Source organism: Chaetodon auriga, chromosome 4, assembly GCF_051107435.1.
Source record: "Chaetodon auriga isolate fChaAug3 chromosome 4, fChaAug3.hap1, whole genome shotgun sequence".
Classification (NCBI taxonomy): domain Eukaryota; kingdom Metazoa; phylum Chordata; class Actinopteri; order Chaetodontiformes; family Chaetodontidae; genus Chaetodon; species Chaetodon auriga.
In genome coordinates this window covers 2,775,237-2,787,525 of record NC_135077.1, presented here as the reverse complement: position 1 = coordinate 2,787,525, position 12,289 = coordinate 2,775,237, and the positions used below count along the sequence as shown (strand labels likewise).

At 43.2% G+C, this 12,289-nt stretch overlaps 1 protein-coding gene across 1 annotated transcript; it reads right to left on the bottom strand.

The window, feature by feature from the left end:
• Positions 1 to 3,387: 3,387 nt before the first annotated feature.
• pycr1b (pyrroline-5-carboxylate reductase 1b) lies at positions 3,388 to 10,301 on the bottom strand. The gene is made up of 9 exons (XM_076729401.1): positions 10,149 to 10,301; positions 9,443 to 9,536; positions 8,947 to 9,017; positions 8,556 to 8,735; positions 8,139 to 8,246; positions 7,922 to 8,035; positions 6,592 to 6,684; positions 5,460 to 5,623; positions 3,388 to 5,318 (listed from the first exon to the last, which is right to left on the bottom strand). The coding sequence occupies exons 2-9, from the start codon at positions 9,507 to 9,509 to the stop codon at positions 5,144 to 5,146; spliced, it is 972 nt and encodes a 323-aa protein (XP_076585516.1). The 5' UTR covers positions 9,510 to 9,536; positions 10,149 to 10,301; the 3' UTR covers positions 3,388 to 5,143.
• Between the last annotated feature and the right edge of the window lie 1,988 nt (positions 10,302 to 12,289).

The following is a 12,289-nucleotide window of genomic DNA, read 5'->3' as shown; positions in this document are numbered from 1 at the left end:
CGAAGGAGCTCCAGACGTTTTATCAGCAGAGACTTGATAAGAGAGGAAGATGTGTTATTTTATGGGGAGACTGCTGATGAACGAAGCTAACATCCCAACATCGTACTTTTACTTTGAGTATTTCCATTTTTTACCAATTTATGCTCCGCTACATTTCCCAATAAATATGGTACTTTTTACTACATTTATTTGGCAGCTGTAGTCACTATTTGGAGATTCAGATTATCATAAGGAATGTCATCATGATGTGTATTTATAGGATACACAGCAGTACATAAAGGAGTCAGAGTAGTTATGAAAGTGATGCTTATGGCATTGATAATCATCATCCAGCATTATTTTAATGTGAAATGAATCATTCTGCAAAATCAGCACCTTTTACTGGTAACAGAGTATTTCTACACTGTGAGATACTTTGGAATATTTTTTGAGTTGAGCACTTCCATTTTATGCTGTACTTTTACTCCATTACATTTCAGATGAACCTGCGATCGGCTGGCGACCGGTTCAGGGTGTACCCCGCCTCTCGCCCATTGCTAGCTGGGATAGGCTCCAGCCCCCCGCAACCCCGAAATGGGATGCGCGGGTAAAGAAGATGAATGAATGAATGAATTTCAGATGAAAATACAGTAATTTTTTTTTTTTTTATTGAACTGCATTAAACAAGTTAACCTGCAGATGTGAAGAAACAATGTGAGGATGTTTCGAGCATTAATAATAATCCAGTAATGTAACATTTAATCAATTATACAGTAACAAATGATTACTTTTACTTTTGATACTTGAATCCTGTATATTATGCTGATGATACGTGTGTACTTTTACTCATGTAATCTTCCAAAAGCAGTTGTAATTCACTGCTCCTTTTATGTGAGTAGAAGACCTGAATATTTGTTCCACCACCGTACACGAGACAGAAAGTACTCAGCCACTCCCACACACCTCTGTGTCTGTCTGATCCCAGATAAGCATCGGTCCACCAAAGGTGCGTCTCTGCAGGACTCCTCTGCACTTGTGCATTGCAAAATGGCATGAGGGGGACGCCAATACTGCAGATTCACTGACTGTGTGGTAACTGACACAGCTTCCTCTTTCCACAACGGTTTCACCAGACAGCTGCACCGAGCTGATACTGTATCAGCCTGGAGATCACACATGTGCACGGGTGTCTCTCACACCCACTGACAACACAAACAGTGAAACATGAGAGACTGAATGTCCACAAACACCTCTTTCTTAGCTCATCTGAGTTTTTCGTTCTCGAGAGGATTGGGTGGATGTTTGCTGGTGCTGACGGAGGAGAGAAAGGCAGATGAAGCTCTTCCATCTACTCACTCATGTTGGTTTCTGGCACTCCTCCTGGCCTTGATACGATATGCAAACAACCATGTTCCTGCAAAGGTCAGTGATTACATTGATTGAATGGAGATGACAGGCAGCATCTGGCCTACCTGTGGATAGAAATCCCATGCTGGGGTGGAGCAAACACACACACACACGCGCGCACACACACACTCACACTCTCACACATACACACAGTCGAAACTTTCCACTCAGGATTATGTGCCATTGAACTGCCATCTTAGACCTTCTGCCGGTGTCAAGATGATTGACACAGAGCACATCCTCTTCACCTCAGGTGGAGGAGATGTGTTCAGAGCTGCCCGACCAACGAAAGGTAACACAAGTCTAATAATGAGAGGCAAATGGAAGTCTGGCTAATCTTAACAGACAGAGGCAGGAGCAAGCGGAGAATAACCTTTTGGAATAAAAGAGGGATTACCGAGACACTTCAGCAGCGGAGGAAAAACCATTGCACGCACAAATAAACAGCCCGAGTGCCCTAAGAGCATGCGGGCCCACAATTTAATCAAGGGACACTGGTGTGTGTATTAGTTTAAGGAAAATAAACTAATCCTACAGCAGCTATAAATTGTTCAATTATAATGAGGACATGTCTCCTCACAAACCATCATTTTTCTTCCATCGGTTTTACTTCACCATTATGCACCTGTGTGTTGCCTGAATAGACCTGCAGGCCTATCTCATTCTAACACAAAGTGGCATCTGTTAATCCAAAATGCAGAGGCCCGGAGCGCAGGAATGGGCCCAAATATCTACAAAGTACTTCAGACTTCAGGTCTGCTGTAGCTACTGCAATCTCATAACATCCCCAAATGTAACTGCGCTTCTGTCCTCTATCACACTCAGTCAGAACTCAGTGATATTTAGTTTCTAAGCTGGCAGGAAAGGAAAAGGAAAGTAATATTTACTCAAAATACAAGTACCTCGATATTGTTTTTCAGCATACTGACGCGCAATAGTGAGGTACTTGTATTTTACATGTGAATTTCTATATTATGATACTACATACTTCTACTGTTATATTTATCTGACAGCTGTAGTTACTGGTTAAGATTTTGTTTATAAAAAAAAACATGCAATGATTATACAACACAATGCATACTTAACCAGTGGCTCCTAATCTGTCTGGCTTGTCAAGCATTGTCTAGTTGGGGCCCTTGTCCCATTTTCCCATTTCAGATGCATATGAGTTCTTAGCCGTTCTAAAAAGCTTGACTTCCCATCTAAACTTCTCAGATGGCTTCATTTAATGAACTCTTCCAGCCCAAAAAGGATACAGATCTGTGCAGAAGAACTTTTTTTCTTCTTCTTCTCTCCCATTAGTCACCTCATGAATCCTCAGGTTTATCTTGTGGCCCTCTGGAGGTGTCTGACCCTTTGTCCGAGAACCACTGGACCAACAAACTACAAATAAAGGAGTTCAAAATCCACCTCAACCACCTACAACAATAAAACGTTATATACGCTCTCTCACAGACTGACAAACAATAAGCAGTGCTGAACAATTGTGCTGGAGTTCTTGTATTTTGCTCTATGGTATGAGCACTGCTGAAGAGGTCAGGGCTGGATCTGCAGACTTCCATGACCCCACATGTGCATACATACAGACTTTGGAGGCGGAACCTGATTAGAAACTCAACAGGCAACGACAAACCAGAGGAGACAGAACATGACATGGGCAGAGTTTTGGATGATGAGTGAGTGACACATGTGACTGCAGCACTACAGCTGAAGACATCCATACGTGAGGTGGTGTGGTCGCATCTGACGTTAGTCCAGTGTTAATGTTGTTGAAGTCACTCTCAACTGGCAATGATGTGAAGAGGATAATTTGATTTCAGATGAGGTACAAATGGGTCATAGGGTGCCATCTGCAGGCCAGGGTGCATGTTAACTACTCACTGATGGAGAGCAGTCGCTCCTTATCAAAGGAAACACGATGGACAGAGCTCTGACAACAAGTGGAGCTGAAATAACAACTCTTTAAAACCAGTGCAGAGTCAAACCAGACTCCACAAAGTATTCCATTCGGATTCTTTAATATTGACTTCTCGACTGACAAAGCAACTCTGTGGTTGTTATGCCAAACAAACAGAACATAACATGCAACATGGGGATAAAAATATACAGAACAGTACAAAATTAGGGTGGCTTGAAGGCTGATGTAATTATTTTACATCATAATCTACGGGAATATATTCTCCGGTGAGTGTTTCACTGTGCAGATGAATGCGTTGGGTAACGATGTCACATTCCCTGATGAGAGAAAATGTAAAATGTGCCTTTTTGGTGACAAGACAGGAGGTTCAAGAGAACAGTTTAAGATTTGAGGTTTAAGACGCACAATGTCCTTAAGTAGGACAAAAACAAACACGTGAACACAGAGATCTGAGGAAAATGTTGACAGAGGGCTTTTAAAGCTTGGAATGACCTTTATATGTGAGAAATTATGTTTTCTGTCCACAAAAGGCACAGTCTTCTTTATGTGCTAGAAACCCCATTACAACACTGTTAGGAAGGTATATTATCTGCGAGGACAATAATGTTCATACACAACGATGAAAACAACCGAAGATAAAGTTATCCATTTGCTTTGTTCAATCCATATTCAGTCTTTGTTAACAGTAAAACACTGTTGGCTAAATAAAAATCTATCCACAAATAAAAGGAGGGGTACATGAAGATTTACACTGTGGCTTCATTTAACAAAAAAAAAAAAAAACATTAACGGCGTACATTACGAGTTTGATGGTATCCCAGCAGCCATCTGCTGCCTGGTGGTGTGTACCAGGATCCCATGATGGCCTACTGGGTCATTACCATTTAACAGGCTTAGATGGTCTAGAGCCTGAACACAGACAGACAACAGATTGTAAATGCACTTTTGCTCTTCAGTGTGTATGTGTAGACAGTAATCCTGCATCACAACATAAGGCTATAACTGTGAGCAATGCACCCAGAATACACCTGTGCTGGTGTGCATCGTGGTGGTGACACCACCGGGTCCACGGTTCACATGTAACTCAAGTATGAATAAATAATTTGGCAATTATGCCAATTTGGATGTGATTTCAGACCAGTCCTGTGTCCACTTCTTGATTGTTTGGCTGAACAGCTGCAGAGGTTTGAGTGTGTCCACATGTGTACATATCAGTACACTTAAAGGTATATTATGCAGGAAATGTCAGTTACTGTTTGGAAATGCAACATTCAGACGTGGCTCAATGCCACCAGAAACACAAAGCACATTACATTTGTTGCAATGGAAAAGCCAATACTTTAGCAAGCTAACTAAGCTAACCACCAGCACCTACCTTTCCAACAGAAAACAGGCCAACTGCGCGTCACTCTTCCTCCCCATCCTCTCCTTCAGTGCTCACCAGCGAGTGAAGGACCCCCCCCCCCCCTGCATTCCTCTCAGCACTGTGTCCATCGTTTTTGTAGTTTCCTCCTGGATGTGTGCCGCTTACAGTCTGGCACCCGGCTGCTACATTTTTAGAAAGTCCCCGACCTCACCTATGCGCTGTCAGTGGCTGGGGGCTACATACTCTCTGCCCAAAGGTTGCAGCCCAGAAATGTCCCGACCTCAGCAAAATAAGACCACACAGGCGGAGGGCAGGGTCTCCACAAGTACAGACACTGCCACACACCTCTAGTGGCTCATAAGTGATGACTGAGTGGGATTACTTTTGAGTCTACACATTGTCTTTTAGGAACATCCTGCATAGTATACCTTTAAACCTGTAATGTGTCTGTGTGTGCGCCTGCCTCTGTGCTCTCAGTTCTTCTTGATTCCAGGGCTGCGAGTGTTGAACAGGCTGAGCCCCGATCTGCCGCTCCCATTAGCCACTCCACTGACTGTGACGCCGGGCTGCTGGAGCACCTTGTCCAGGGTAGTTTTCTTAATGGCTGCTGGAGAGATGCGCTCCTGGTCTGCCAGAAACTGAAGCTCCCTGTCAGAGGACGAGAAAACCTAGTTACAACAGATTTATAACATGGAATTATTTCTAAATAATCCCTGTGCAGCAGACCTTCAAAGTGGAATACTCAGATTTGTCTTGGTGATGGTGCATTTACAGGTGCGACTGTCTCACCGTGTCCTAATGCATGAAGCCTCTACGGCGTTGATCAGGAGGCTTCGGAAGCCACCGCTCTCCATGACGTGCAGGGCATGGATGGTGGCGCCCCCTGGGGAGCAAACATTGTCCTTCAGCTGGCCCGGGTGCTGCTCTGAGTCCAGCAGCATCTTGGCAGCTCCCTGAAGAGGAACAGGAACATGAGGACAAACTTAAGAAGAGCAGGGAGATAACTGATTCATATGATGGACAGTTCATTGTTCATACCTACATAGTCATGGATTGCTGACACAGCGGACTATCCTGAGCAGCAGAAATGCTTTTGTCATCATTACAACACAAGTAGTGCAAATATGCATTAGAACATAGAATTAAAGATAAAGTTCCTCCTGGAAATGAAATCTAATCTGACAGTAAAATGTGTAAAAGATCCTCCAGGCAGCTTCCTGACTTACAACAGACAAACATGACCATGCAGCTACAGTGCCTTTGGTGAGTGTTACCCGCAGACAAATGTGCAAACAAGAGGAGACACTCAGACCGAGAGTATTTACTGTCTACAACAAATAACAACATCTGAAAAGACTCCTGCAGAGAAAAGGCTAAACGCAGAAGACGGCTCATAAAAATGCAGAACAGAGCTGAACACAGTGAGCAGAGGACAGAGCCTGAAGCAGCTGCCATCATTACAAAAACTGTTCGCAGTGAATCATTTCCAGCAATCTTTTTTGACAAATTGATAAATTGTGATCAAAACAGTGTCTGCATTAACAAAATTAAGCAATATTTGTGTTTTATTACTCGTGCTGAATACAGCAGCAACGAGACATTCCCGTTTTCACCTTTCTTTGATCACGCGCGTCAACCGTGCATGTTGAAAATTTATCTTTTTAATCTTCAGTTTTTAGGCAAATCAGAATGCCCCAAAGGCTTTATTTTTCTGGAATTTCATCATTTTCTGTGAGTTTACATCAGCAGTTAGAAGTGAAGCTGTAACGCTGGGCACATTGAAAACAGATACTCAACTCGACTGTGTTTTCCGCCTCCAAATACGCGGAGGACCAGTGGATCAAGGAGACTTAATATTGAAAACAGGCACAGTGAAAGACACATAAATAACACACACACACACAAACTAAACATAACTGACCAATAGGGCCTGAGCTCCAAGTCTGACTGCCAGTCTCCTGGGCAGGCCCATCTTCACTCCTCCATCTGCGAGAGCATCCAGGGCTGTGAACGCCTGTTTAAACAGACACACACACACACACACACACACACACACACACACACACACACACACACAGTTGCAAGTTATCCCTTCAGGGAGCAATGTCATCACAAATTCAACAAATGTACAGTCTGACTGATGAAGAATTTGAGTCCACAGACCGACGCTGAGCCCAGCTTCCTTTGCTTATTCCTTATTATTTAGCCTCCAGTCTGCAGAGTATGAGGCAGAAGGGCAAGTTGACTCTTTAACACCGACATCCAATTAATTAAAAGTTACCTCACCACCTCTTTGGAGTTAGGATGGGCAAAAATGTATTCAGACACTTTCAAGCCTATACTCCAAACTACCTGCATACAGCAGATAAAACCCACCGACGATTATTCTTTATTTCCTCAACCACTGCACACCTCTGTTTGACGTGACCATTTTATAAAACAAGAACGACTGACAGTCTGAAATACACACATGACAATACAAGCCATCACCACAGCTGGGCTCCCTCATATGTTTTCTACTGGACGCATTCATTAGAGAGAAGTGTATCGTGACACAGAAAAAGCCCGGCACACATTTGATCTCTACTCCCTGCTGCAGTTTTTCTCATCTACAACTCAAGCCTGAAAACATCAAGTCAACATATAACCAGCCAGACCTAATGCTTAATCAGCTAAATCAACCAACACACCAAAAAACCCATTTAAGTAATTCATCAAGTAAAAATACCAAAGATGTGTTGCTTACAGCTATGAAGATTAGCATACTTCTGTTTCCTGTTACAATGAATACAGTTTTGGACTTTGTCAGATACAACTTCATCATTTTGAGGCAATTAAATGATTCATCAAAAAACAAGAGATAGATAATAAAAATAAACATTCATTTAGGACCTGGCTCTGACGCCCAACACCTGAAGATAAAGGAATGGCAACCAGTCTTCCAAAAACACAATACATCAGATCATTCCTACATGAAAACAAATAGGTCTCTGAGTGCAAAAGGAAGAGTTTAAAAGGAAAAACAGATGATAGCTTTGCTGATACAGAAGTTGCCAGACAGCTGGCACGGCTGACATAAAGTCTCAGTGCTTTTTAAGATGAAGGATGACACAGATTATTCCTCCCACACCAGAGCACACAGCAATGGCCCAAACCTTCCTCTGCGACACCTTTCAGTCTGATTCTGGGTGGAATCATCACACCTCTCACACACCTCTTTGTGACAAACACACAGGCTTGAATTCACTTACATAGGCAGGTCCACTGCCACTCAGCCCTGTTACAGCGTCGATGAGGTCCTCCTCCACCTCAGTGCAGAAACCCACACTGGCCATCAGCTGCTCCAGCAACTTGCCATCCTCCACCTGAAAGAAGGAAGACAACATGCTGTTAACGCTGTGGGAGAATCAGAAGAAACATCTACACCATCAACTCATTCACAGGACTCTTGTTTCCCCTCCACTTTACCTCTGCATGTGTCCCGGTGGCGTACACTGTAGCTCCCTCTCTCACCACCACCGGAGTGTTCGTCATACACCTCATGACTTTGGGAGCTGACCGGTACTGAAGCAGCTTCTGTGAAATCACAACAACAGGAACAGAGGACAGGTGTGTGTTGAGAAGGATGTAAAACAAGTCTCTTTCACATGTTAGCATGACAAAACTTCATCAAACTTAATTTGAGATAGGGAGGAAAATAAATTAGAGGATGGAAAGGAGAAGAGGGGAAAGACTTGACACAAAATAATTACGGAAATTCACAAGAGGACCAAAACAATACTACAAACTGCACACTACAGATGGAGCCATGAAGAGCTGGTGAAACTTCAGCAGACTGATAATCATGGATTCCAAAACCAGAGAGAGATGGTGACAGAGGCCGACCTTCTCTATGGAGTTGATGGTGACGCCTGCCGCACAGGAGACGATGAGATGACGGTCCTCAATGTCTGGCCCAATCTCATCCAGAACAAAAGGGATGATGTGGGGTTTCACGGCCAGGAAGAGCACATCGCTCTTGTTGACGGCCTCTTTGTTGCTTGTTGTCAGGTTCACCCCCATTTTCTGCAGAAGAAAAAGGAATTGGTGATGATGACGAGAGAGATGTTAAAAACTATGGAAAAATAAGGAAGGAGGCAAACAGGTGTTAGTACAGCAACTTGCATCTTGCATGATGCACCTCTTGGGCAAGCCCACGCTTGCACACATGCATGCTCACACCAGTGTTTCTATTTTACTTCCCATCACACAAAAAAGCAGAAACTCAGCTTCTCACCCTCAGCCCCGACACAGTGGGCAGGTCTGTGTCTGGGGAGCTGGCTGTAATCCTGTGGGTAGCAATCACACCTGGGGAGGGAGAGGGGAGGGGGTGGAGAGTGAGGTATGAGGATGTGCAAGGTGGGAAATGACAACTGTAAGATAAGACCTCGCTGATCCCCAGAAGGAAAACTGACATCATGCTACAGCAGCTGGTAGGAAACAGATAAAGAACTATCTACCTCAAACACATGCAACAAAAGAAATGCGGGAAAATCCATTAACATGTAATAAATTATAATACTCGGGTCATGAATAGGATTTGTGAAAATAGCTCTGCGCACATAGTAATGAGTCAAGTTGTGCAACTCTGCAGGCCAGACAGAAATGTATTCATATAGTGTACAGTGTAGGTGTGACTGCATTTTATCCTGATCCTGCCTAAAAATCAGCTGTGTATGATCTGACATCAGCGGTTGAAGGCAAAAGTTGCACAATAAAGAAAGTGGCCTCACCTGCAGCCGTGAACCCTTTCACCAGTGCGTGAGCCAGCTGGCCCGCTCCGATGAATCCAACACTCATCCTGTTAGATGATGTGGCTTCTTTGGCCTGGAAAATCCAGCCCACGTCAGTGCACCGAGTTTATGAACAAACATCCCACAACATGCATGTCACAGTTTTCTTCTGACCTCGGCTGTTAACTGACATAGTTTGGCAATTTTATGAGGTCTTTCCTTAAAATGAAAAGTACAGAGACAGGCTTTGGTGATGATGTAATCTAGAGAAAAGTCCTGGATCTGGCCCACAGACCGTGAATGATGATGAAACGCCTCCTCTGACAGTCTGGCAGCACCCATGGGTGATTTTACTGGGATATGGGAACATTTGCTGATTTACAGCTGTGGGCTCTGCATTCAAATCAAATTCAACTGCATGAAAAAAACTTTCTGAGCCCACAAATTCAGTCTCAAGGGTAACTTGATGCTTAGCTTTCCAGCTGAAGTTATAACGTTATTGTTCATTGTTTACCACGATGAAAATCCTTACATCAGCCTCCAGAGCCAACACCGGCGCTCCAACTGATGCTGGTGGATGATTATAGCATTTTCTAGCTAGTTAGCTGGTGGCCACCTGTCCTCGGCTAGCTGCTCTGTTAGCTAGGTTTCACAACCAGAAATGAATGAGAAACACGATAAATTCAAGCAACGAGGAGACCGTTACCTTTCCACACGTTTCGACTGACGTTCCTGACTCGACGGATGTAAGTTCGCGTCGTGACCGTTATGTCCCTGCGGCAGAAAAAAACTGAAAATACCACTTTGTGTCAACGTGGCTTCCTTTTTTTAACCGACCTCAAACTACCCCCATAACTGTAACGGACAGCTACGCTAGCCAATCACGACAGAGACACCGTGTGCTTCTGACTATTGAGAAACTACATCACAGCATTTGGGCGGGGTTTTACCCTCCGTCACGCCCAGTTGCATCAGTCCCGCGACGAAGCTGCCACGGCGAAATGTAGGTCAAATACATGAACCGTGAGGCGCAGAGTAGGTTATGTTTATATCGGCCGAAGTCAGCACTGACAGTTTCTATTCAGACCGCGTATGATGGATTCCACACGGTTAGATGGGACTTTAAGTGTGTGGGAGGAGAGCAGAGCTAATCCTCCAGTATAGAATCAGAACATGCTGTGCTTTGATACTGGAAATGTGCAGCACTGCCTTCTATGAAAACTGAGGTCCTACCTCACCACCTCAGTATTCATGCATGCATACATATCCACAGCCAAAGCACAGATCAATTCATAGATAGATAGATAGATAGATAGATAGATAGATATTTATGTCACAGTCTAAGTCATGTTTGCACCATTTACAAAATCTTCCCAGAGCTGTTTCAAAATAGCCCATTCATGTCTGTGCTGTCTCATTACTAAAACCACTGTCTTATAAACTGTGGCTACATCTATAAAACACATACTGTCCACATAACATCACTGAGAGACCTCATTCAAGCCATCTTTTCATCCCAGGCCGAACCCTTCCACTAGTTCCATCCTGAACACGTTGGATTATTTTGAATACGTCACAAAGCTATGAGAGCTCAGTCAGTTTCAGGAAATAGACATTGCACATGCTGTGCATACTTTCTAGCTGTATACATGAATAGGTTTATGTGTCTAAGTACATGTACGAAAGTAACTGTATAGATATAAACTGTTTTATTTTTTTTAACTCTGTTCTAATATAGGTATTTGTATATATGTTCTATGTGTGTGTAGCATTAAACATTTCTCTGTACAACCCTGTATTGTAAAATGATAAATAAATGAATCCTTACCTTAATACCTTGATACATATCAATCAGCGGGATGCAATCAATACCTCAGTCCCTAGACTGTCTGAATAAATGATATATCCATCTTATTCTGAAGATTTGTACACATGATACAGTCAAGAAAACAGGTTTAGCAATGGCTGCTCAATATTGTCTGAGCAGAAAACGACCTCTCTGAAAGGACGTGACGTGTCAGATTTGATGGCATGTCCTCCAGTGTACTGCATTTTGTATCAGGGGTCCCCCACAGTTCAGTTTTGGATCCACTTCTGTTCTATATGTTGACATCCGGTGTCCAAATGTTTCGTTTTTATGCTGAAGATGATGTCATTTACTGCTGTCGTGCCGTCATTGATATAACACTTGAGTATTTGCTTTCCGCCTTTTGATTTGTAGAATGATGGTCGTCTGATCTCAAACTTGTGCTGAATGCTCAAAACAAAAAACAAACCAAAGTTGTTTTCTGATGCCAGGAAGGCATTCACTGTCCATCCTCACATTGTAACCTTGCAGGGCAGTCAGATTGAATTAGTGTCACACAACAAGTATCTAGGTATTTAACTGATGATTGCTTAACTTTTAAAACTCGTGTTGAAAACTCAATAATGAAGCTCAAGCTCAGTTTTTATTTAAGAAAAAAATCCTGCTTTTCCTCTGTTGCCAGGACAAAAATTGGTTGAAGCTACGTTCCTTCCCCTGCTGTACTGCAGTGATCTGTTGTTCATGCATGCCTGATCAGTGCTTACATCTGCTGGATACAGTGTACCACAGCTCTATGGAGTCTGGCTGCGAAGCTCTTACTCACCATTGCGCTCTATGTGCCAGAGTTCAGTAGCCTTCATTGGCCTTGTGCACACTCATTGACTAGTAAATATTTATGTATATATCCATCCTTAAACTGCTCCCCTTATCTTTGTGTGTATGTCTGAGTTAAAAGTAGTAATTGTTGCTTCCGTAAGGTTTGCATGATGATGATGATGATGATGTATGATTTAAATGGCCAAACAGGCCTGTGTGTTCTC